This window comes from Rhinoraja longicauda, chromosome 37 (genome assembly GCF_053455715.1).
Source record: "Rhinoraja longicauda isolate Sanriku21f chromosome 37, sRhiLon1.1, whole genome shotgun sequence".
Classification (NCBI taxonomy): Eukaryota; Metazoa; Chordata; class Chondrichthyes; order Rajiformes; family Arhynchobatidae; genus Rhinoraja; species Rhinoraja longicauda.
Window position 1 is genome coordinate 14,463,828 of NC_135989.1, and position 26,657 is coordinate 14,490,484.

The window sequence follows — 26,657 nt, forward strand, 5'->3', positions numbered from 1 at the left end:
ACTTCCCCCTTATCTTTAAGCTGTGACCCCTGGTTCTGGACTTCCCCAACATCGGGAACAATCTTCCCGCATCTAGCCTCTCCAACCCCTTAAGAATTTTATATGTTTCAATAAGATCCCCCCTCAGTCTTCTAAATTCCAGCGAGTTTTCAAGAGAGAGTTAGATTTAGCTCTTAGGTCTAACGGAATCAAGGGATATGGGGGAAAAGCAGGAACGGGGTACTGATTTTGGATGATCAGCCATGATCATATTGAATGGTGGTGCTGGCTCGAAGGGCTGAATGACCTACTCCTGCACCTATTTTCTATGTTTCTATTACAGAAAAAGTCACAAGGAATAGGAGTAGAATTAGGCCATTCGGCCCATCACGTAGACTCAAGTAGTATAAGAAAATAACTGCAGATGCTGGTACAAATCGAAGGTATTTATTCACAAACTGCTGGAGTAACTCAGCAGGTCAGGCAGCATCTCGGGAGAGAAGGAATGGGTGACGTTTCGGGTCGAGACCCTTCTTCAGACTGATGTCAGGGGGGCGGGACAAAGGAAGGACTCAAGTAGATGGCTGATCTATCTCTCCCTCCTAACCCCATTCTCCTGCCTTCTCCCCATAACCTCTGACACCCGCACTAATCAAGAATCTATCTATCTCTGCCTTAAATATATCCTGACCTGACCTCCACAGCCTTCTGTGGCAAAGAATTCCACAGATTCACCACCCTCTGACTGAACAAAAGGCGTTCAGTCCTGGATACAGTGGATGTGGAGAAATATATATATAGTATTTGAAAGGATGTGGAGGATGTTTCCATCAGTGGGCGAGTCTAGGACTATGAAAGGCACAAAGGGTTCACCGATGAAGTGGGACCAGCCATGCCATCTTTAGTTTAGTTTAGAGATACAGCACGACAACAGGCTATTCGGCCCACCAAGTCCCCGCAGATCAGCCATCCCCGCACATTGACACGATCCTACACGCACTAGCGACATTTTTACACCCATACCAAGCTATTTAACCCACAAACCTGTACCTCTTTGGAGTGTGGAAGGAAACCAAAACTCTTGGAGAAAACCCACGCAGGTCACGGGGAGAACGTACAAACTCTGTACAGACAGCACCCGTAGTCAGGATCGAACCCGTATGTATCTCTGGCGCTGTAAGGCAGCAATACCGTTGTGCCAACCATGTTGGTTCCAAAAGGAGTTGTTTTTTAAGAGGGGAGCTCAAGAGGTTGTCCTCAGGGTTAGTGCCTAGGTTAGGGTGCATTATAACAATGTAATCCTGGTTTGAATCTTGTCCCTACAGATGTGGGAGACTAGAATACAGTGAACTGGAAGGAGGTTTTTGAGGAGGAATTTCTTTATTTTTCACACAAAATGGGCGGTGGGTGTAATGGAACAAGCTGCCAGAGGAGGTAGTTGAGGCTGGGACTATCCCAACGTTTAAGAAACAGTTAGACAAGTACATGGATAGGACAGGTTTAGAGGGATATGGACCAAAAGTGGGACTCGTGTAGCTGGGACATGTTGGCCGATGTGGGCAAGTTGGGCCAAAGGGCTTGTTTCCACGATGTTTCACTATTTAGCCAGAGGGTGGCGAATTTATGGAATTCATTGCCAGTGGGGAGGCCAAGTCATTGGGTATTTTTAAAGAGCGGATTGCTAGGTTCAAGATTAGTAAGGGCATCAAAGATTACCGAGAAGAGGCAGGAGAATGGAGTTGAGAGGGAAAAATAGATCAGCCATGATCAAATGGCGAATCAAACTCGATGGTCCGAATGGCCTAATTCTGCTCCTTTGTCTTCCGGTCTAAAAGCATTTACATCTTCCAGCATGTACATAATCAACTCACAGAAAGACCTTTGTTTTCATGCTATCCAGTCATGCAATTCCTGTCGTTAGCACATCTTTCCCACCCAACAATGAATGGGCCATTATCGACTCCACCCTCCCTGATAGTGTAAGAAAATAACTGCAGATGCTGTACAAATCGAAGGTATTTATTCACAAAATGCTGGAGTAACTCAGCAGGTCAGGCAGCATCTCAGGAGAGAAGGAATGGGTGACGTTTCGGGTCGAGACCCTTCAGACTGAGGGGGGAGAGGAGAGGGGGGAGGATGGGGGGCGGAATAGGGGAGGGGGAAGAGAGGAGCGGGGAAGAGAGGAGGGGGGAAGAGAGGAGGGGGAAAGAGAGGAGGGGGAAAGAGGAGGGGAAAGAGGAGGGGGGAAGTGAGGAGGGGGAAGAGAGGAGGGGGCGGGGAGAGGAGGGGGGAAGAGAGGAGAGGGGGAAGAGAAGAGAGGAGGGGGAAGAGAGGAGGCGGGAGAGAGGAGGGGGGGAAAGAGAGGAGCGGGGGAAAGAGGAGGGGGGGGAAGAGTAGGGGGGGAAAGAGAGGAAGGGGAAGAGGAGGGGGGAGAGAGAGGAGGGGGTGGGGGAGAGAGAAGGGGGTGGGGGGAGAGAGAAGGGGGTGGGGGAGAGAGGAGGGAGGGAGAGAGGATGGAGGGGGGAGTGGAGGGGGGGGTGAGAAGGGGAGGGGGGGAAGAGAGGAGGGGAAGAGAGGAGGGGGGAAGAGAGGAGAGGAGGGGGGAAAGAGGAGAGGGAGGGAGAGGGGTGGGGAGAGAGAGAAGGGGGTGGGGGAGAGAGAAGGGGGGTGGGGGGGGAGAGAGAAGGGGGTGGGGGAGAGAGAAGGGGGGTGGGGGAGAGAGAAGGGGGGTGGGGGAGAGAGAAGGGGGGTGGGGGAGGAGAGAAGGAGGATGGGGGGAGAGAAGGAGGATGGGGGGGGGAGAGAGAGAGGGACGGGTCTGGGAGGTATTGGCCAGCCTGTCCCGGGCTCCCCTCCCACGGTAGCGCTGGTAGCATGAATCCTGTCGGGTTACAGGTGTTGCAATCGGGAAGGCGCAGCGGGGATGTGATCGAGGGAGCAACAGACCCAGCCAGACAAGCAGCCGCAGGGAGCCAGTGCTGGCGACCACAGCCTCTATCTACTGGCACCGCCATCCCTGGGAGGAGGGTCGTGTGGGAGTGAAGGTGAGTTTGCTCTGGGGGTCGGGAGGGAGTCCAAGCACCAAACGCTGGGATGTTTTAACGTGTAAGAAGGAACTGCAGATCCTGGTTCACACCTCAATCATAGACTCAAAATGCTGGAGTAACTCAGCGGGACAGGCAGCATCTCTGGAGAGAAGGAACAGACAGAGAGAGAGAGAGAGAGAGAGATAGAGACTGATTCTATAAGAAAATAACTGCAGATGCTGGTGCAAATCGAATGTATTTATTCAGTATTTCATCTTCTGTATTTATCTACAAAATGCTGGGGTAACTCAGCAGGTCAGGCAGCATCTCAGGAGAGAAGGAATGGGTGACGTTTCGGGTCGAGACCCTTCTTCAGACTGATCATTGCGGGTGTCAGGGGTTTTGGGGAGAAGGCAGGAGAATGGGGTCAGGAGGGAGAGATAGATCAGCCATGATCGAATGGAGGGGTAGACTTGATGGGCCGAATGGCCTAATTCCGCTCCAATCACTTATGAAGCCCTCTGCAATATGCTTTCTCTTTTAATGTATATTTAGAAGGAAATGCTAGGAGGGAAAAAATCGGTGGAGGCCAATATATATAAAACAAATATGTATATATAATATAAATATGATATGATATATAAATAGACCAACATATATATTGGTTTATATACACACACACACACACACACACACACACTCCCACCACACACACACACACACACACATACATATATACACACACACACACAACAGACACATACACACCCATACACACACACACCCATACACAATACACACACATATATACATACACACACATACACACACACATATACACACACATACACACACACATACATATACATACACACCCATACACACACATACACACACACATACATATACATACACACCCATACACACACACACCCATACACACACACACACCCATACACACACACACCCATACACACACCCATACACACACCCATACACACACACACCCATACATACACATACACACACACATATATCCATACACACATATAATATTACTTTTGCGATGCTGGCTCGAAGGCCAAATGGCCTCCTCCTGCAACATATATGTTGGTCTCCACCGACTTTCATTTCCTTCTAAAATAGGAACGCGTTGCTTGGTGCACAAATCATTCCCGTGACCTGGTGATGGTGTTAATTATTAATCCTACATTCCTTGTCCATGAAGGTTGAGTTTGTGTGTGTGAGTGCTTGTCGGTGGAGAGATGCAGTTTCTCTGGGCGACTCTGTGTGTGTGTGTGTGAGTGAGTGAGTGAGTGTGTCGGGCTGGCTCTGTGTGTCTACAGGTGAGGATGTTTTATCAAGCGGTGTGTTTCAGTGGCTCGGCCACCTTTACCGACCTTTCTGTTTCTGTTTTCTGCTGCACAACCGCCAACAGCTGGGCTATCCCGGGCAGGTTTCGCTCGCCTGGGTAGCTGTTGCAAAAGGGTTATTTGGATTTTTAAAATGTGGGCAAGTTTGGCGAGATGATCCCTGTCCAAGCTGCCGAGCTGTGACTTGAAGAGTGACGAGGTTGGTGCACATCTGGTGGGTGGGTGGGTGGTGTGGGGGGAGGGAAGGATGTTCCACTCTGGGATAGTCCATGGTTGTAGTGACTGTCGCTAGCTATTTTTGTTTGCTCTAATTCTAGTATGAACTAGACCAAGTTGACCCATTGGGCCCAAACCTCTCCTGCATTGGTGCAGCACCCTCTCTCCCCCCACCCTCCCAATCCCTCTCCCCCCCACCCTCCCAATCCCTCTCCCCCCCACCCTCCCAATCCCTCTCCCCCCCCCACCCTCCCAATCCCTCTCCCCCCCCACCCTCCAAATCCCTCCCACCCCACTCCCAATCCCTCCCACCCCACTCCCAATCCCTCTCCCCCCCACTCCCAATCCCCCTCTCCCCCTCCCAATCCCTCTCCCCCTCCCAATCCCTCTCCCCCCTCCCAATCTCCCTCTCCCCCCCACCCTCCCAATCTCCCTCTCCCCCCCCACCCTCCCAATCTCCCTCTCCCCCCCACCCTCCCAATCTCCCTCTCCCCCCCCACCCTCCCAATCCCTCTCCCCCCCCACTCCAACCCCCCTTTATCTTCCCTCCCCTCCCTCCCGAGGAGATAGATTTATACTTTAAAATGTGAATAAATTAAAAAATATAACACTGATTTCAATGAAACGTCTTCCATTAGCACCAAAGAGACGGCGGTGAGTAAGGTGGGCCTAAAATTGTCGTGCTATCGTGTACCGTTTTGGCTGTAGATCAGGAACAAACAAACAAACAAACGAGAGTTTAGTATATAGATGAAGTGACCTGAGGATTGTCTTGTAAATTTCTGGGTATTGGATTGAATGTTACTGGTGATGATGCCATGAGTCTCTTTGTAGACAGTACATCAGTTGACTTTGGTGCGTCTTGACTCCAGCGACTCCCAGCCAAGGCGATTTAACATATCGGAGACGCTTGACTGTCTTGAGTAAACAAACCGTGCTGCACGCCTTTGAACTTTGTCAAGGGTGTCAATATTATTTTCCTGGTGAGGGTGCCATATTGTCTGGCAATATTCCAACAGTGGGCGGACAAGTGTTTTGTACGCTACCTCCTTTGTTGGTTAAGTCTGAAGAAGGGTCTCGACCCGAAACGTCACCCATTCTTTCTCTCCTGAGATGCTGCCTGACCTGCTGAGTTACCCCAGCATTTTGTGAATAAATACCTCCTTTGTTGGTTTGTCACAACCGGATACATTTCTCCGGAGAAGGCCCAAAGTTCTGGGCCTGGATTCAAACAGGCAGCGACGCTGTAGTTAGTGTGGCTCAGTCCAATCCCAACACTGTCGTCATCCAATATTGCTGCTTGTTTTAGAGTCATAGAGTGATACAGCGTGGAAACAGGCCCCTCGATCCAACTTGCCCACACCGGCCAACACGTCCCAACTACACTAGTCCCACCTGCCAGCGCTTGGTCCATATCCCTCCAAACCTGTCCTATCCATGTACCTGTCTAACTGTTTCTTGAACGTTGGGATAGTCCCAGCCACAACTGCCTCCTCTGGCAGCTCGATCCATACACCCACCACCCTCTGTGTGGAAAAAGTTACCCCTCAGACTTCCAAAGACGTACAGGTATGTAGGTTAATTGGCTGGGTAAAATGTAAAAAATTGTCCCTAGTGGGTGTAGGATAGTGTTAATGTACGGGGATCGCTGGGCGGCACGGACTTGGAGGGCCGAAAAGGCCTGTTTCCGGCTGTATATATATGATATGATATGATAAATCTTTTCCCTTTCACCTTAAACCTCTGTCATCTGGTCCTTGATTCCCCTACTCTGGGCACGAGACTCTGTGCATCTACCCGATCTATTCCTCTCATGATTTTATACAAAGGATGGATCAGGTAAACGTACAGAGTCTCTTGCCCAGAGTTGGAGAATTGAGAACCAGAGGGCATAGGTTTGGGCGGGGGGGGGGAGGGTTTAATGGGATCCAAAGACATACAGACTTGTTGAGTCATTGGCTTGGTATAAATGTAAATTGTTCCTAGTGTGCTGGATAGTGTTAATGTGTGGGGATGGCAGGTTGGCACGGACTCTGGGCTGAAGGGCTTCTTTCCATGCTGTATCTCTACACTAAACTAAGGCGTAACTTTTTCACACACAGGAAGATTATTTTTCATTCAGACGGTGTTTGGTGATCTGGAGCAGCTGCCTGAGATGGGATGGAGGTGGAATCTCTCTCAGTGTAGAGGCCAGGTGTTGAACGTTGAAAGATGGTAAATGGGAAGTGTGGATGGGTGTGATGGGCCTGTTGTGCTGCGTGACTCTGATCAGGCCGGTTAGCACGCAACAAAAGCTTTTCGCTGTACCTCGGTACACATGGCAATAAACTAAATTAAAACTAAGATCGACACAGAATGTTGGGGTAACTCAGCGGGACAGGCAGCATCTCTGGAGAGAAGGAATGGGTGACGTTTCGGGTCGAGACCCTTCTCCAGAGCTGTGTGGCTTGCTTTACCTGTTGTGGTGCCTGTGTTATGAAGGACATTTCCTCTGACTGAGGAATAACACCTCTTGTTAGATTGACACAAAATGCTGGAGTAACTCAGCGGGTCAGGCAGCAAGCATTCCTTCTCTCCAAAGATGCTGCCTGACCCGCTGAGTTACTCCAGCAGTTTATGACTATCTTCGGTGTAAACCAGCGTCTGCAGTTCCTTCTTGCGCAACTTAATCTTGAACCTGCGTTGAGGTTAAAGAATTAACATTATTTTAAAAACGAAGGCAGTAAATGTGAACTTTGTGGAGCACTCTCTCTGGTCCCCCAAGGGTAGAGGAGAGGGAGGGAGGAGAGGGAATTTTATATCTTACTAGACAAAGTGGACCCGTTGGGCCCAAAGCTCTCCTGCATTGGTGCAGCACTGTCCAGCCCTCCCCCCCCCCCCTCTCTCCTCAACCCCCCCTTCCCTCCTCCCTCCTTTTAAACTTTAAAATGTGAATAACAAAAAATATAACACCGATTTCAATAAAACTACTTGCGTTATCACTAAAGTGACGATGGTGAGCAAGGTGGGCCTAAAATTGTCGCACTATCGTGTACCGTTTTGGCTGAAGTTCAGTCACATCGGCTGCTCACTGCCCTCCCTGGAGCACCTGTTCAGCCTACGCTGCCTCAGTAGAGCAGGCAAAATAATAAAAGATCCATCCCACCCCGGCCACCGTCTGTTTGTTCATCTGCCCTCTGGTCGACGTTTCAGGTCGATCAAATCCCGAACAAACAGACTTAAGAACAGTTTTTACCCCAGGGCCATACGAGAACTGAACACTACCTTCTGCACTAGGCAACACTGTTAAAAAATCTTTTGTACTTAATATAATTGTATTTATTTGTTTTTGCATTTATTGCATATATGTTTTTACGCACCGTCAGGATTGGCTATTTTTTAATTTCGTTGTACTCGTTGCAATGACAATAAATGAATATTATTATTATTATAACAAATGAAAGTTTTAGTATATAGATTATCCCATTTTACCTCATTTTATGTCTGGGCAAAGTGCAGCCCGCAGGACTTGTCACTGGGAAGGTATAAAGGGAAAGAGTTGCTGAGAAGAAAACTGTGTTAAAGGAAATGCCAATAGATGAGCAGGGGCAGACACTTAAGCAACCATTTCACACGACTCAGCATTTGGAAAAGGGAACTTGATAAGAAAGATGAATCAGCCTCGGTTAACAAAATGAGGTCAAGAGAAATAGGACATCGGAAACTAGCGTAGCAGGACTGGAAGATTTGCAGGCACCAGCAAGCTAATAAGGTAGGAGCAGACTGAGGGAAAAGTAACATAGAAACATAGAAAATAGGTGCAGGAGTAGGCCATTCGGCCCTTCGAGCCTGCACCGCCATTCAATATGATCATGACTGATCATCCAGCTCAGTAACCTGTACCTGCCTTCTCTCCATACCCCCTGATCCCTTTAGCCACAAGGGCCACATCTAACTCCCTCTTAAATATAGCCAATGAACTGGTCTCAACTACCTTCTGTGGCAGAGAATTCCACAGACTCACCACTCTCTGTGTGAAGAAATGTTTTCTCATCTCGGTCCTAAAAGACTTCCCCCTTATCCTTAAGCTGTGACCCCTGGTTCTGGACTTCCCCAACATCGGGAACAATCTTCACGCATCTAGCCTCTCCAACCACTTAAGAATTTTATATGTTTCAATAAGATCTCCCCTCAGTCTTCTAAATTCCAGCGAGTACAAGCCTAGTCTATCCAGTCTTTCTTCATATGAAAGTCCTGCCATCCCAGGGATCAATCTGGTGAACCTTCTCTGTACTCCCTCTAAGGCTAGAATGTCTTTCCTCAGTTTAGGTGTCTTTCCTCAGATTAGAACAATATCAAAAGAGACAGCAAAGATTTCAGTGGATATATAATAAGGAAGTGGTTAGCTAAGATAAGTGTGGCAATCAGGAGATTGAGTAGAAACATAGAAAATAGGTGCAGGAGGAGGCCATTCGGCCCTTCGTGCCTGCACCGTACCGCCTTTCAAGATGACCATGGCTGATCATTCTGAATCAGTACCCCGTTCCTGCTTTCTCCCCACATCCCTTGATTCCGTTAGCCCTAAGAGCTAAATCTAACTCTTGAATATATCCCATGTTGGGAGCAGGGAATGGATAACGGGAAACCAGGCAATGGCACGTAATTTAAACCAGTACTTTGTTTCAGTCTTTGTGGGTGAGGGCACTCAAAAAATCAATATTTCGACTACTTTTAAATAGCTTGGAAGAACTTGTGAACTATTCCTATAGTGCAGGATGAGGTATTAGGAAAAGTAATATGATTAAATATGGAGCTGACAAAAGTTAGATGCGTATACTTTTTAATTTAGGAGGTTGTGGGGTGATATTATTGACAGGTACAAGGGCCAGAGGGGTCAAGGTAGATAGATGTCCAGTTGGCTTCGTGAATTACAAGGGGCAGTTATTTAAAACTGAAGTGTGCAGATACTTCTCTGGGAGTCTCTACCCTGGGGGTTGTGGAGGCTACATCGCCAGAGGCATTTAAAGAGGAGGTGGGTCAATGTTTTTTTGAAAGATAGAGGAATTAAGGGCTTTGGGGAAATGGTACCATCGCAACTTTTAAGGGACATTTAGACAGGCGAATGGATAGAATGGGTTTAGATGGTTATGGGCCAAGCGCAGGCTGGTGGGACTAGTGTAGCTGGGACATTGTTGGCCGGTGTGGGCAAGTTGGGCCAAAGGGCCCTTTTTCCACACTGTATCACTCTAGTGCGGCACGGTGGCGCAGCGGTAGAGTTGCTGCTTTACAGCGAATGCAGCGCCGGAGACTCAGGTTCGATCCTGACTACGGGTGCTGCACTGTAAGGAGTTTGTACGTTCTCCCCGTGACCTGCGTGGGTTTTCTCCGAGATCTTCGGTTTCCTCCCACACTCCAAAGACGTGCAGGTATGTAGGTTCATTGGCTGGGTAAATGTAAAAATTGTCCCTAGTGGGTGTAGGATAGTGTTAATGTACGGGGATCACTGGGCGGCACGGACTTGGAGGGCCGAAAAGGCCTGTTTCCGGCTGAATATATATGATATGATATGACCCTATGCACAGAAGAGAAGATGAGGTCTGGGGCAGATCAGCCAAAGACATGAGGAACATCCTACTGGTCCTATGTCCTTGTGCTCCTCCTCTGTGATCCTTGTGCATCTGTGAGGATTGTTGAGCCACCAAACCGAGAGAGAGAGAGAGACCACCACCGGCTTCAATGCAGTCCTCACTCAAACCCCCATGCCTCTGTACTTACTTGCGAAGGCCAAAGGGGATTAATCAATGCAGTATCGCTCAATCGGCCCTTTACCCTGAAGGGCTGAGGCTGATTATGATGGTGTGATAATTTGGTGTTCTAGAATATTGCACGCAAAGTGATTCATATTTTGTTTTTTTCTGAAGCCAGGAGGAAACCCAGCTGTGATGATGAATGTTTTGTGACCTGCATCAGCTATCCTGAGGCAGCAGCAACAGCGATTATTAGTGGCATTCCTTCCTCCTCGTCAAGGTTCGCTCACCGCTCAGATTCCACCAGACGAGATCCCAGTGCCCGACCTGCCCGCTCCCCTCCCGCAACCTCTGGAGCTGCCGCCATCTTCTAAGACAGTGTCTAAGTGTCTCTGGACTGGTCCACATCAGTGATGGAAGGTCTACACCATCTACTGCTCCTCACTGTGCTGGGAGCAGCAGCCTCTGGCAGAAGCTTTGCAGGTCAGTGTTGGCGGCTTTCTTACCTCTGGAGAACGGGGGTGCTTGGAGCGGTGAGGAGATGGGAGGGGGGGGGGGCATAGAGAGCGGAGTTTAGTTTGGTTTAGAGATACAGCGCGGAAGCAGGGCCTTTGGCCAAGAGCTTTTCTATTTCTGCGATCTTGCTGTAACCGTCTGAAGAGGGGTCTCGACCCGAAACGTCGCCCATTCCTTCTCCTGAGATGCTGCCTGACCCGCTGAGTTACTCCAGCATTTTGTGAAAAAATACCTTGCTGTAACAGTGACTTGCCAATAAAAAAAACTGTTTCTTGACTGTAAAGAGCCTTAAAAAAAGTGAAAGGAGCAATGGAAATTTAAAGAGTGGAAGCAAGGAACTGCAGATGCTGGTTTCTATATATTTTTTTAAAAAGACCCAAAGTGCTGGAGTAACTCAACGGGTCAGGCAGCATCTTGGAAATGTAAGCATCTTTTAGTTACAATTAACAAAGCAAGGAAAAGTCAACATTGCTACGAATGGCCTACTCCTGCACCTATTGTCTATTGTCTATTGTGTGGAAAAGCTTGGCAGGGCAGTGGTGCTGTACTGGGTTTTGCTGTTTGTTGAAGCTCGATGTACAAAGTGTACAGGCGAGGGTGACTAATGTGGGGGACTGATCTAGTGAGTCAGCAACATTGGGACAGGATGGAGCAAAGTCTGGGGAGGAAATATATTGCCACATTTTATAAGATTCACTAAAATTACAAACAGACCAGGTCGTTAACCAGCTTTATGGAATCCATGTAAACTGTTTAACGTGGCCCATGTTGTGATATCGTCACCTGGAATAGGTTCCGTCTGAGTTACACAGCTAGAGCCTGCTTGTGTTCAGCCGTTTAAAGCAACATTTCTTTAAACTGAAGAACAGAATCTAGATGACTAAGTTTAGCACCACTTAAACCGACATTACTGAAACGAGATCTTATATTTTAGTCTGTATGTGAGTGCACATGTGTGTGTGTGTGCACATGTGTGTGCGTGTGTGCACATGTGTGTGTGTGCACATGTGTGTGTGTGTGCACATGTGTGTGTGTGTGTACATGTGTGTGTATGCACGTGTGTGTGTGTGCCTCTATTAAACACACTCTCCCACACTTTGTATTTATATGATTGATCTTCATTGTTCACATGTCTGACGTGTTTAATTCTCTGCCACAGAAGGCAGTGGAGGCCAATTCGCTGGATGTTTTCAAGAGAGAGTTAGATTTAGCACTTAGGACTAACGGAATCAATGGATATGGGGAAAAAGCAGGAATGGGGTACTGATTCTGGATGATCGGTCATGATCATATTGAATGGCGATGCTGGCTTGAAGGGCCGAATGACCTACTCCTGCACCTATGTTCTATGTTTCTATGCCTGGGTTGCTGCCCCAGCAGAGACGGTGGGACTATCCATCCCCATACAATAGACAATAGGTGCAGGAGGAGGCCATTCAGCCCTTCGAGCCAGCACCGCCATTCAATGTGATCATGGCTGATCACTCTCAATCAGTACCCCGTTCCTGCCTTCTCCCCATACCCCCTCACTCCGCTATCCTTAAGAGCTCTATCCAGCTCTCTTGAAAGCATCCAACGAACTGGCCTCCACTGCCTTCTGAGGCAGAGAATTCCACACCTTCACCACTCTCTGACTGAAAAAGTTCTTCCTCATCTCCGTTCTAAATGGCCTACCCCTTATTCTTAAACTGTGGCCCCTTGTTCTGGACTCCCCCAACATTGGGAACATGTTTCCTGCCTCTAATGTGTCCAATCCCCTAATTATCTTATATGTTTCAATAAGATCCCCCCTCATCCTTCTAAATTCCAGTGTATACAAGCCTAATTGCTCCAGCCTTTCAACATACGACAGTCCCGCCATTCCGGGAATTAACCTAGTGAACCTACGCTGCACGCCCTCAATAGCAAGAATATCCTTCCTCAAATTTGGAGACCAAAACTGCACACAGTACTCCAGGTGCGGTCTCACCAGGGCCCGGTACAACTGTAGAAGGACCTCTTTGCTCCTATACTCAACTCCTCTTCTTATGAAGGCCAACATTCCATTGGCTTTCTTCACTGCCTGCTGTACCTGCATGCTTCCTTTCAGTGACTGATGCACTAGGACACACAGATCTCGTTGAACATCCCCTCTTCCTAACTTGACACCATTCAGATAATAATCTGCCTTTCTATTCTTACTTCCAAAGTGAATAACCTCACACTTATCTACATTAAACTGCATCTGCCATGTATCCACACAATTCACACTACCCCCCAGCTTAGTATCATCTGCAAATTTGCTAATGGTACTTTTAATCCCTTCATCTAAGTCATTAATGTATATCGTAAATAGCTGGGGTCCCAGCACCGAACCTTGCGGTACCCCACTGGTCACTGCCTGCCATGTGCTCTAATTTTGCCCACTAATCTCCTATGTGGGACCTTGTCGAAGGCTTTCTGAAAGTCGAGGTACACCACATCCACTGACTCTCCCCTGTCAATTTTCCTAGTTACATCCTCAAAAAATTCCAGTGGATTTGTCAAGCATGATTTCCCTTTCGTAACGCACGGGGCGGCACGGTAGCGCAGCGGTAGAGTTGCTGTTTTACAGCGAATGCAGCGCCGGAGACTCAGGTTCGATCCTGACTACGGGTGCTGCACTGTAAGGAGTTTGTACGTTCTCCCCGTGACCTGCGTGGGTTTTCTCCGAGATCTTCGGTTTCCTCCCACACTCCAAAGACGTACAGGTATGTAGGTTAATTGGCTGGGTAAATGTTTAAAAAAAAATTGTCCGTAGTGGGTGTAGGATAGTGTTAATGTGCGGGGATCGCTGGGCGGCACGGACTTGGTGGGCCGAAAAGGCCTGTTTCCGGCTGTATATATATGATATGATGATATGATAAATCCATGCTGACTCGGAATGATCCTGTTACTGCTATCCAAATGCTCAGCAATTTCGTCTTTTATAATTGACTCCAGCATCTTCCCCACCACTGATGTCAGACTAACTGGTCTATAATTACCCGTTTTCTCTCTCCCTCCTTACGAAGCAGTAAAGGTCTTGCTGCACCAGAGGCTAACGCTGTCTCACATCTGACACCTCTAAAGGACAACACCTCTGAACGCTGTCTCCCTTAATGGTCGATGGTCAGCGAGTTCTTTATTGTCACGTGTAGCAGGTACAGTGAAACACATAGTGTGTAGAAAGGAACTGCAGATGCTGGTTTACACTGAAGACACACAAGATGCTGGAGTAACTCAGCGGGGCAGGCAGCATCTCTGGAGAGAAGGAGTGGGTGACGTTTCGGGTCGAGACCCTTCTTCAGACCTGAAGGGTGTTCAGTTCCTGAAGGCAGCCTGCAGCACTGGGACACGTGACTTCTTCGGCTGTGTCACTGGCCCCTGAGGCTGATCGCAGAGTTAGGAATGGGGTCGGCTAGTTGTCTTCTGACCTATTTCCCTGAAAGACTGCGGGAAGACGTGAAGTGACTCTCTCACAAACACTGAGAGGCGTACAGGTTTGTAGGATAATTGGCTTTGGTAAAAATTGTAAATTGTCCATAGTGTGTGTGGGAGACCATTAGTGTGCAGGGATCGCTGGTCGGCGTGGACTCGGTGGGCCGAAGAGCCTGCTTCAGCGCTGTATCTCCAAACTAAACCAAACGTAGCCCTGCCTGGAGAGGTATTGCTCTCTCCCCCCTGTGAGAGTTTAGTTTAGAGAGACAGCGTGGAAACAGGCCCTTTCGGCCCACCGGGTCCGCGCCGCCCAGCGATCCCCGCACATTAACACTATCCTACACCCACTAGGGATAATTTTTACATTTACCAAGCCAATTAACCTACAAACCTGCACGTCTTTGGAGTGTGGGAGGAAACCGAAGATCTCGGAGGAAAACCACGTACAAACTCCATACAGACGGCGCCCGTAGTCGGGATCGAACCCAGGTCTCCGGCGCTGCATTCGCTGCAAGGCAGCAACTCTACCGCTGCGCCACCGTGACCGCCCTCAAGGTGTTGATGAAACACACAGGTCTGATTAGTGTGTTGGTACATACAGGCATTTATTTACTGCCTGTGATCTTAATGAGGAGAATACAATAAATTTGAATTTGAAACTGGGTTGCATGATTCTGGAATGTTCTTCAAGGTGTTCCAGTTACCATAGTGATGTGGCTTGGCTCTGAGCCACGCTTCATACTGAGCACAAGGCCAGCGAGCTTGTTTGCCTGTCATCTGTGGCCTTGCAAAGGCTGATTTCCCCCGTCGCTCTCCTCACTGGATCGACTTTGTTTGCTGGGCTAAGGCATTGACTACAGTCCAGGACAACGTCAGCATGTGACTCCCGCCCATCACTACAGGTGCTTGCCATTCATGTGTAGAAAAAAAAACTGCAGATGCTGGTTAAAATCGAAGGTAGACACAGAATGCTGGAGTAACTCAGTGGGTCAGGTCGAGACCCGAAACGTCACCCATTCCTTCTCTCCCGAGATGCTGCCTGACCCGCTGAGTTACTCCAGCATTTTGTGTCTACCTGCTTGCCATTCATCCTGGCCTTGCAAAATATACGAATGGACATAAAGGGTGGTGGGTGTACATCATTGAGAGGATACACTTCCTGGTGTGAAGGATATTAACATAGAAACATAGAAAATAGGTGGAGGAGTAGGCCATTCGGCCCTTCGAGCCTGCACCGCCATTCAATATGATCATGGCTGATCATCCAACTCAGTATCCCGTACCTGCCTTCTCTCCATACCCCCTGATCCCTTTAGCCACAAGGGCCACATCTAACTCCCTCTTAAATATACCCAATGAACTGGCCTCAACTACCTTCTGTGGCAGAGAATTCCACAGATTCACCACTCTCTGTGTGAAAAAAAACGTTCTCATCTCGGTCCTAAAAGCTTTCCCCTTATCCTTAAACTGTGACCCCTTGTTCTGGACTTCCCCAACATCGGGAACAATCTTCCTGCATCTAGCCTGTCCAACCCCTTAAGAATTTTGTAAGTTTCTATAAGATCCCCCCTCAATCTTCTAAATTCCAGCGAGTACAAGCCGAGTCTATCCAGTCTTTCTTCATATGAAAGTCCTGCCATTCCAGGAATCAATCTGGTGAACCTTCTCTGTACTCCCTCTATGGAAAGAATGTCTTTCCTCAGATTAGGAGACCAAAACTGTACGCAATACTCCAGGTGCGGTCTCACCAAGGCCCTGTACAACGGCAGCAGAACCTCCCTGCTCCTATACTCAAATCCCCTCGCTATGAATGCCAACATACCATTCGCTTTCTTCACTGCCTGCTACACCTGCACGCTTGCTTTCAATGACTGGTGTACCACGGTGTACAGGGTGATCGTTGGCCAGTGCGGACTTGGTGTGCCACAGTGTCTGTTTCCACGCTGTATCTCTAAAGTCCAAAGTCTTCCACCTGAATCATTGACTCTGTTCCCCTTTCAATAACTACCGCCTGACCTGCCAAGCGCATCCGCACTGTTTATCATTTTCGATTCATGTCGATCAGTTATCCATTCGATGTATATTTTGAAACAATCTTTTAACTTTCCTCACAGAAAACAACACAACGAATCCCTCTCCCTCTCCCACATTGACGACACACTCCAAAACGCCAGTAAGTTTTTTTTTTCTTGGGTGTTCAATGTGTTTGTGCGGCAGGATTTAATTTTAGGAAAGAACGGCAGATGCTGGATTAAATCGAAGGTAGGCACAAAATGCTGGAGTAACTCAGCGGGACAGGCAGCATCTCTGGAGAGAAGGAATAGGTGATGTTTCGGTTGGGGACCCTACTTCAGAATGATCAGTCCACCTGTCCCGCTGAGTTACTCGAGCATTTTGCATCTATCTAGGATGTAATGTTGGCCATGGCTCCACCAAAGGTTGGGTCTTCACCAATGACGTTTTGGATCACTGTGCCTTCAGATGAAGAACGGCCATAACTTCTCACCCTGCACTAGCCTCTGACTAATCTCTATTGATAACATTGGGAATGGTTTGCTTTATTACCAGAGCAGAGTGTTGTGATTGATTGAAGGGGGTGGAGGGGGGGGGGGGGTGTGTTGGTGGGGGGGTTGGGAGATTCTCGGCTAGGGGTGCTGTCTGTACAGAGTTCGCACATTCTCCCTGTGACCTGCGTGCGTTTTCTACGGGTGCTCCGATTTCCTCCTACACTCCAAAGATGTGCAGGTTTGTAGGTTAATTGGCTTTGGTAAAATTGTAAATTGTCCCTGGTGTGTGTGGGACATTGCTGGTCGGCGTGGACACGGTGGGCCGAAAGGCCCGTTTCTGCGCTGTGTCTCTAAAGTCAAGTCCAGTGCCATCTCTGCGCTGTGGGAGATTGGCGAGACGCACTCTGAGGATTTAGTCAATGCAGCATGACAATGAGGGGTGATTGCTGGAACTCTGGAGGAGGAAACTGGGAAGGTGTAAATAATTGGTGCCAGCATTTGTTGGGGAATGGAGATAGAAACAAAGAAAATAGGTGCAGGAGTAGGCCATTCGGCCCTTCGAGACTGCACCGCCATTCAATATGATCATGGCTGATCATCCAGCTCAGTAACCTGTACCTGCCTTCTCTCCATACCCCCTGATCCCTTTAGCCACAAGGGCCACATCTAACTCCCTCTTAAATATAGCCAATGAACTGGCCTCAACTACCTTCTGTGGCAGAGAATTCCACAGACTCGCCACTCTGTGTGAAGAAATGTTTTCTCATCTCGGTCCTAAAAGACTTCCCCCTTATCCTTAAGCTGTGACCCCTGGTTCTGGACTTCCCCAACATCGGGAACAATCTTCCCGCATCTAGCCTCTCCAACCCCTTAATGTTTCAATAAGATCCTCCCTCAGTCTTCTAAATTCCAGCGAGTACAAGCCCAGTCTATCCAGTCTTTCTTCATATGAAAGTCCTGCCATCCCAGGGATCAATCTGGTGAACCTTCTCTGTACTCCCTCTAAGGCTAGAATGTCTTTCTTCAGATTTCCTCAGATAAGGGAATGGCATCAAAATGCAGGCAGTGGGGAGGGGAGGGGGGTGACTGTGAGATGGGGGTGGTGTGGGAGGGGTAACTGAGGTGGGGGTGGTGTGTGAGGAGTAACTGCGTTACTGACCTGTGCCTCTGTGGGGATTTAACAGATTGCAGCCATCGTGGTTCCTTGCGTGGTCGGGGGCCTGCTAGTCATCGCCATCATCGTCGCAGTGGGCATCGTGAAGCTGAAGGGCAAGCGCAGGGAGGAGGGCACGTACAACCCAAGCCAACAGGAGCAGAATGGAGCGCAGGCGCTGCCCCAGCAAGGCCTGAAGATGCCTCCCGAGGAGCGGCTCATCTAGCCGGGCGCCCACCGCGGAGAGACCGCCCGGCCCAGGGAGCTGATGCTGGAAACATCGGAGCTAAGAAAGCCCAACATTGTCACTTGTTTTTTGTAGGGAATTGTCATTGATTGAGAGATAGAGAGAGAGACTCTGATCTCTGGCCTTATCGTGAGGGGCGAGAAGTTAAGGATATCCTGCTGTCTTATCTGACGATCTTCCCCCTTGACCGAGCTATCTTTCCGATGGCTGGGGACTACTGGAATGATGCCCAGCTAGTCTGGGGGAAGGTCAGTGCTAAACTGTGCCTTGCCCATAACTGAACTGCTGGCTGCTCTGGGATAACACCCGGAGTGAACAGATGGGGGGGAGGGGGGTAATGGCACATGGCATTTCTCTGAGAACTTTAGAAAGGAGAACTAAGCTGAACTGTGACTGGGGCTGTGTTGCATACACGCTCCCTTGAAATTAGAAGCAGACAATAAACTAACCTCATATACCCGGAGGCCCAGTACCAGCAAAGCATTTCTCCCACGGTCACAGCTGCTGTGCGGTGAACTGAGTCGTCACACGGCAGGCACTGGTAACAATTGGTAATCCCACTAATACCTGGGTTACCCATGGCCTTGTCTCTCCTTTACGGGCAATCTCTAGCTACCCTTAAGTGGTGTCAATGAGCGAACATTGCCTGGTGGAAAGTCATGGATTTCAGCTTCACCAGGGACCTTCATTGGGTCAATTGGTCTCTGCATCACCAGGGACCTTCATTGGCTCAATGACTTTGTAATTTAAAATAATGTTAGTTTGTATTTTTTTCTAAAGGAATCTACTGGACACTAAGACAAAGTGCCGGAGTAACTCAGCGGGTCAGGCAACAGTCCTCTAACCTGAAACATTCAGAGATGCTGCCTGACCCGCTGAGTTACTCCAGCACTTTGTATCTATTTAAGGTACACCAGCATCTGCAGTTCATTGTGTCTCCACTGTACTGGAAACTGCTGGATTCTCTGGTTTATGGCAACTGCGAATTAACAGTTCAGCAATATTGGAATATAATTTAGGATGCACAGATTCTGGTGCAGGGTTCCCCTATTCCCTGTTGTGCCACTAACGGACTCTTTTTAGCCAAGTGGGTCCTCTAAGGTAAAGCTATGAATCACTGGAAGATGTCCTCACATCTATGGGTGGGTGAAAAAGCAATATGAACACCACAGAACCCAGAGATGTGTGTGAGTTCCACGTTAAGTGGTAAAGGGTAAAGTGTTAATACCTCAATGGGAAATTTTGAGCCACTTATTTTTTCTGTTGCTGATTTTGATGTAACAATCTTGCACTAGATAATTATTTATATTTTTAAAGTCCCGGCGTACAATCAACAAAGAGACCAGCACCTTCTTTCTCCTAGATTATAGCTGTTTTCAATGGCAATGTGTAAATTTAAATCTCTTCGATGCTAGGAAGTTAATTGCTGTAATGTGAACACTGGATTAGTATATATCAGGGGCCAAAGACTGCTGATGTTAAGTAAACTCTGCACGGATTTACGCCACAAACTGAGATTAAGACGTTCGTGCTCTGGTACTTTGGTTTCTTATTTTTAAAGTCAGAAATTGTACACACAGTTTTATTAATACATTTTGTATGCACTTTGTCTAAAAAAAATCATTTACTATTTTTAATGACTTTTTTCTCCATGATTGATTGTTCCAAATGGGCAATAGAATTCGATATTGTAAACTTGTCATGTGTTCATTCACTTCCTCACTGGGGCTTGAACTTAGGAGAAACTTAACTCATGGCAACTTGATCAGAGCATTCAATGTTTTATTACCCGTAATACTTTTAACTCAAGTCCTGACCATTGAGGGGCCATTTATCCCGACCCCCAATAATTTTGCTTCATCTGAGCAACCAATGTCAGTTAGTTTAGTAGATCATGAGAGTGATGGAGATGAGAATTCTGTGCCAACAATTACTGTGGATTTAAAAGCTCCACTCTTGTTATGTGTGGCTGAACATAGTTATGACTGGTGCTTGAACTGGAGGCTGGGAAACTACATAAAGCTGGGTTAAATATCCACAAACCCATCCCCTAATCAATTCTGGATACATTTGAAACAAAAAGAATTGTAGATGAAGAAGGTCTCGACACGAAACGTCACCCATTCCTTCTCTCCAGAGATGCTGCCTGACCCGCTGAGTTACTCCAGCTTTTTGTGTCTAGCTTTGTAGATGGTGGAAACCTGCCATAAAAGCCAGTGCTGGGTGTAGGCAACAGGTTTGGTGCCATCAGGAGGGAGAGAAGATGTTAACAATTCAGGTAAAGGATCTTTCATAAGGAATTGGAGTAGAATTAGGCCATTCGGCCCATCAAGTCTACTCCGCCATTCAATCACGGCTGATCTATCTCTCCCTCCTAACCCCATTCTCCTGCCTTCTCCCCATAACCTCTGACATCAGAAGTTAGACAGAAAATAGGTGCAGGAGGAGGCCATTTGGCCCTTCGAGCCAGCACCTTTCATCAGAACTGGATAAGTTCTCCCTTGTCATTTTGTGTTTTTATTTTTTTTAATAGATATGTAGAAAGAAAAGATTGAGGGATTTTAACCCTGTGAGAGCAGGGGCATTAATGGTCCAGCTTTCATTCATTTGTTCGATGTACCTTTTCATATCCCTCTGTTCCCTCTCCCCCGACTCTCCACGTGAAGAAGGGTCTCGACCCGATACATCAACTATTCCTTTTCTCCAGGGATGCTGCCTGACCCGCTGAGCTACCCTGGCTTTTTGTGTCTATCTTTGGTGTAAACCAGCATCTGCAGTTGCTTCCTACACTGTATTTATACTAAGTGTGATAATGAGTTTGCACTCCTTTATACCGTGGTAATGTATTTAGTTTCCACGTTATAAGTTCACAAGGTGGAACCTTGCTCTGTAGATTGAGGCTGTATGAAGCGCAGCAGTGACCCTGTACATTCACTGTGTTAGAATAGATTGTGCGGAAATCAGAGGACTGAGGTGGTCTTTGGATAGAGGAATTACAGAGATGTTTTGGATACTGAAGAGTTCTGTACTATTGATGTTGGATAAATTGGTAACAGTCAAAGTTCAGCTTAATTTATTGTCACGTGTACCGAGCGAGGTACAGTGAAAAGCTTTTGTTGCGTGCCAACCAGTCAGCGGAAAGACAATACGTGATTACAATCAATCCATTTACAGTGTAGAGATAAGATCATAGTTAAAGTGAGAAATGTTGCTGTTGGAATCCAGATTTAAGAGTGTGGAGCGATTATAATATGTGATTGTAGATCTGCTGCTGTGGCTAGCACGTAAATAGTTGCCTGAAACGTCACCCATTCCTTCTCTCCCGAGATGCTGCCTGACCTGCTGAGTTACTCCAGCATTTTGTGTCTACCTTTGATTTTAACCAGCATCTGCAGTTTTTCTCCCACACGGGTCAATAATTATCCCTCACTTACTGCTTATTTTAAAGGCAAAAGGAGATTTCTCTTTATTCACAAAAAGCTGGAGTAACTCAGCAGGTCAGGCAGCATCTCGGGAGAGAAGGAATGGGTGACGTTTCGGGTCGAGACCCTTCTTCAGACTGATGTCGGGGGTGGGACAAAGGAAGGATATAGGTGGAGACAGGAAGATAGAGGGAGATCTGGGAAGGAGGAGGGGAAGGGAGGGACAGAGGAGCTATCTGAAGTTGGAGAAGTCGACGTTCATACCACCGGGCTGCAAACTGCCCAGGCGAAATATGAGGTGCTGCTCCTCCAATTTCCGGCGGGCCTCACTATGGCACTGGAGGAGGCCCATGACAGAGAGGTCAGACTGGGAATGGGAGGGGGAGTTAAAGTGCTGGGCCACCGGGAGATCAGTTTTGTTAGTGCGGACCGAGCGCAGGTGTTCAGCGAAGCGATCGCCGAGCCTGCGCTTGGTTTCGCCGATATAAATAAGTTGACATCTAGAGCAGCGGATGCAATAGATGAGGTTGAAGGAGGTGCAGGTGAACCTCTGTCTCACCTGGAAAGACTGTTTGGGTCCTTTGATGGAGTTGAGGGGGGAGATTTCTCTTGTTGTGTTTCCAACAGGTTGAGGTTTGATCTCCTGAACTTGTGAATGCATCATTTCCGCTTTGGTGCAACATTTCCTGTCTGAACGCAGCCAGCTTGTTTGCTGCACATTATCCTCATCAGGCCAGAGGTCAGTATTGCAAAATCTGATTATATTTCAAGCATTGTTGTACTCCACAGAAGGCAGTATGCTAATTAGAGATTGAAACTATCTGAAGAATCCCATTTCGTTCTTTCCCTATTGCCCAATAAATATTTCCACTTTTGGAAAGCTTTTACTGAATGCCCTTTGAGGTTTCATTTCAGAATGCATTCTTTTGCTAAAATTCTCTGGCCTAGTTCTATCAAAGACCTTTGTGATTTTGAACGTGTTAACTTTCCTCAACGAGGGATCAATTCCAGTTTCTCGTGCTTCCCTCCAGTTAAGTGAACTCTCTTGACCGTGGTAGTATTCCATTAATTATCTGACTCTAAATTCCTTGAGTGTGGAGTCCAGTATACACTGGAATTTAGAAAGATGAGAGGGGATCTTATCGAAACGTATAAGATTATTAAGGGGTTGGACACGTTAGAGGCAGGAAACATGTTCCCAATGTTGGGGGAGTCCAGAACAAGGGGCCACAGTTTAAGAATAAGGGGTAGGCCATTTAGAACAGAGATGAGGAAAAACCTTTTCAGTCAGAGAGTTGTGAATCTGTAGAATTCTCTCCACTGCCTTCTCCTCAGAAGGCAGTGGAGGCCAATTCTCTGAATGCATTCAAGAAAGAGCTAGATAGAGCTCTTAAGGATAATGGAGTCAGAGGGTATGGGGAGAAGGCAGGAATGGGGTACTGATTGAGAATGATCAGCCATAATCACATTGAATGGCGGTGCTGGCTCGAAGGGCCGAATGGCCTACTCCTGCACCTATTGTCTATTGTATTGGACACATCCTTCCAGCTGGGTCTCACGAGATGTTGGCAGAACTTTGATTTCACACTCAGTTTAAAAAGCCATGTTTCCCCCCCCTTAAGTATTTTGTAAAGAGTTTTCTTAACATCCCACCATCTTGAAAGGTTGGTTGCACATCGGAACGTGGCTAAAGTTTAATCTTTTAATTTATATTCCTGTTGTATTCTCAATATTAATCTATCTTGCAGTTAAAAATATTTGTTCAATGGTGCACCTTTTCATGACAACTGTGGGCTTGTCTGCCTCATGCCAAATTCAGCAAATCCCAAATTACACTGGCCTAACTTCTGGAAGGTCAACTCCCCCTCCTCCCTCCCTCTGTTTCTGCCCCCCCCCCCCCCCCCACCCCTCTCCACAGCCACACAGCTCTCTCCCCTTCAATTGCATCAGGGCTGACTTCTAAAAGTTTGAGTGAGGAAAAGATAAAGGGAAAATCAAAAAGCCTCAGCTTTATGTTCATTTTCTCAACATGTTTAGCAGGACATATCAAGGTGGTGAGTGTTCCCCGGACACACGCATGTGGCCCCGTGTTATGTGGCACACAGAGTGGGTGCCTTGTTAAGGCTTTGAAACAGTCTGGAATGGGTGACGTTTCAGGTCGAGACCAGTCTGAAGAAGGGTGTCGACCCGAAACGCCACCCATTCCTTCTCTCCAGAGATGCTGCCTGTCCCGCTGAGTTACTCCAGCACTAAATATTCTGTCACTGGGCCATCAGCGCTGGGGAAAAAAAAATCTAAATTTTATCAGCTCCTAGGTTTCAAATCTCTTTTTCAGCTCCGAGACCTTTCTGGCTGCTGTAATATCTGGATCAGTCTCGGGTGCGGACACAGTTTCTGGTATTTGTTCTTCCTGATCCACCGACAGTGTTTCCTCTGCTGGTCTGCCGTCACCAGGGGGCAGGGTGGAGGTGTTGCAGACGGATTCAACTCGTTCTTCTTTCCGCTCCGTTTTTCCACGTCTAAAGGAGACGGACGTTGGGCCAACCTTCCCCCTGGAGATTCCGGCCTCTTTCTCGCCAGCACAGGCTTGGAAGTAGGACAGGGCCGATGCCACACTTGGGGCCAATGCCACATTTGGGGCCGATGCCACACTCGGGGCCGATGCCACACTCGGGGCCGATGCCTCACTTGGGGCCGCTGCCTCCTTGCTGGTCGCTGGGACAGTGGGAACACACGTGGTGTCCACCTCGCTGCAAGCCTCCACAGCCGACCCAGCACCATGGCTGCAGGAGCTCTCCTCCTTCACACCGAGGCTGGCTTCACCTCCCCCGCCTTCAAGCACCTGTGACGTTAACCTCGCTCTCTGCCGCGTGGTTGATGTTTTCGGAGCTGTGGGTGGAGGTGACCGTTCGGTCAGGCTGGCTCTTTGTTCTGCACCTGCGTCTTCCTGTTCTTGGTGGTCCTTGACTTCCTCTGCTGAGGGTTTCAGCTCGTCGATCTCTGTAGCTGAACCCTGCGAGGCCCTGTCCTCTATTAGCATTTCATTTCTTGCCTCGCTCGCGTCTGGCTGAGGGGCTCCATTTTCAGTCAGTGTTCCCGTGAGTGAGGATCCTTTATCCCAGTGAATCCCTGTACACTTCTCATTGCCTTTGGCAGAAGGGGACAAGGAGTCGTCCTGTGATCCAGGGTCCTCTGAACTGCCGGTGCTCGGAGTAGTGAGATTCACAGGCTGCATCTTGGAAGATGCTACATTTTCTTCGTGACTTGAGGCACTCCCAGAATCTCCAAGGTCTGCCTGGCTGGTGGACACAGAGGACATGTCGGATGTTTCTTCCAAGGAGGCCGACAGGGACTTCATACACTCTGTGGATCCATCAAAACTCCACACCTTGGGTCTCACTGGCTCCGACTCTCTCCTGCTGTTGATGTTCTCCTCGCTGGGGTTAGAACCCCTGACCTGCAGACACAAAGGCAACGCGGGTAAGAAGGAACCGCAGATGCTGGTTTAAACTGAAGGTAGACACAAAATGCTGGAGTATCTCAGCGGGAAAGGCAGCATCTCTGGAGAAAAGGAATGGGTGGCGTTTCAGGTCGAGATCCTTCTTCAGAAGAAGGGTCTCGACCCAACACATCACCCATTCCTTCTCTCCATAGATGCTGCCTTTCCCGCTGAGTTACTCCAGCTATTTGTGTCTATTTTCGACTTAAAGGCAACATATTTGTAAGCGTTATTTCCTCAATGTGGGTGTTCTTAGTTTAGATAGTTTAGAAATACAGGCCGTTCAGCCCAACGAGTCCGCACCAACCAGCGATCCCTGCACATTAACACTATCTCTACCACTATGTGGTTTTGATGTGGTTATGCTTTATTCTTAATTGTTAACTGTATGTTTGTGTTGTCATTTGTGAGCGGAGCACCAAGGCACATTCCTTGTATCTGCACTTCCTTGGCCAATAAACTTATTCATTCATTCATTCATTCATCCATCCATCCTACACCCCCCCCCCCCAATAGGGACAATAGTCCCTTGTACCAATGCAGATTATTTTCTCTCCAGTGCCTCCCCAGTTCCCTTTCGAACGTCCTGACTACAGACCATTATGTACACGTTGGCAAATTTCCATTCCATGCTGCCACAGATTCTTTCATCCCATGGACCTCAATTTTGTAACCAGACTTTCTTGTGGGACTTTATCAGATGAGGAAGGCAGAAGGATGATTTTTCAGGTAATCTACTTTGGGATGTGCTGCATCCAATCGAGCTGAGGGCCTTAATCTAAAGTGTCATCTAAGAGATGGCACCTCCAACTGTACAGGACACCCCTACACTGTAGGCTGACACCATGTGTTCGTGCATCTCAAGAGGAGCTTGAACTCATGATGTGAATACACAAATGGAGCACTTCAATGGTACATCAGACAAGGAAATGACTCGATGAAGCTGGCCACTGCTTTGCAGAACAACCCATTGATAAGTCTCTGTGTAGGGAGGAACTGCAGGTGATAGTTTAAACTGAAGAAAGACACAAAATGCTGGAGTAACTCAACGGGACAGGCAGCATCTCTGGAGAGAAGGTGACATTTGGGGTTAAGACCCTTCTTTGCAGGTGCAGCAGGCAGTGAAGAAAGCGAATGATATGTTAGCATTTATAGCAAGAGGATTTGAGTATAGGAGCAGGGAGGTTCTGCTGCAGTTGTACAGGGCATTGGTGAGACCGCACCTGGGTATTGTGTACAGTTTTGGTCTCCTAATCTGAGGAAAGACATTCTAGCCTTAGAGGGAGTACAGAGAAGGTTCACCAGATTGATCCCTGGGATGGCAGGACTTTCATATGAAGAAAGACTGGATAGACTCGGCTTGTACTCGCTGGAATTTAGAAGACTGACGGGGGATCTTATAGAAACATATAAAATTCTTAAGGGGTTGGAGAGGCTAGATGCGGGAAGATTGTTCCCGATGTTGGGGAAGTCCAGAACCAGGGGTCACAGCTTAAGGATAAGGGGGAAGTCTTTTAGGACCGAGATGTGAAAACATTTCTTCACACAGAGAGTG

The 26,657-nt window shown here is 47.9% G+C and overlaps 2 protein-coding genes across 4 annotated transcripts in view; one reads left to right on the forward strand and one right to left on the reverse strand.

Annotated features, from left to right (window-relative positions):
* Window positions 1-4,228: 4,228 nt before the first annotated feature.
* crb3a (crumbs homolog 3a) lies at window positions 4,229-18,998 on the forward strand. Its single transcript, XM_078429288.1, has 5 exons — window positions 4,229-4,351; window positions 6,697-6,808; window positions 10,495-10,803; window positions 16,389-16,447; window positions 17,966-18,998. The coding sequence occupies exons 3-5, from the start codon at window positions 10,734-10,736 to the stop codon at window positions 18,158-18,160; spliced, it is 324 nt and encodes a 107-aa protein (XP_078285414.1). The 5' UTR covers window positions 4,229-4,351; window positions 6,697-6,808; window positions 10,495-10,733; the 3' UTR covers window positions 18,161-18,998.
* Window positions 18,999-23,796: 4,798 nt separating this feature from the next.
* Window positions 23,797-26,657, reverse strand: part of LOC144610512 (DENN domain-containing protein 1B-like) — a 51,100-nt gene continuing 48,239 nt past the window's right edge. For all 3 annotated transcript variants that reach the window (XM_078429275.1, XM_078429276.1, XM_078429274.1), the window contains one exon: window positions 23,797-25,060. In XM_078429275.1, the coding sequence (XP_078285401.1) occupies window positions 23,915-25,060 (1,146 nt within the window). In that variant the 3' untranslated portion in view covers window positions 23,797-23,914. The remainder of the gene's footprint in view (window positions 25,061-26,657) is intronic.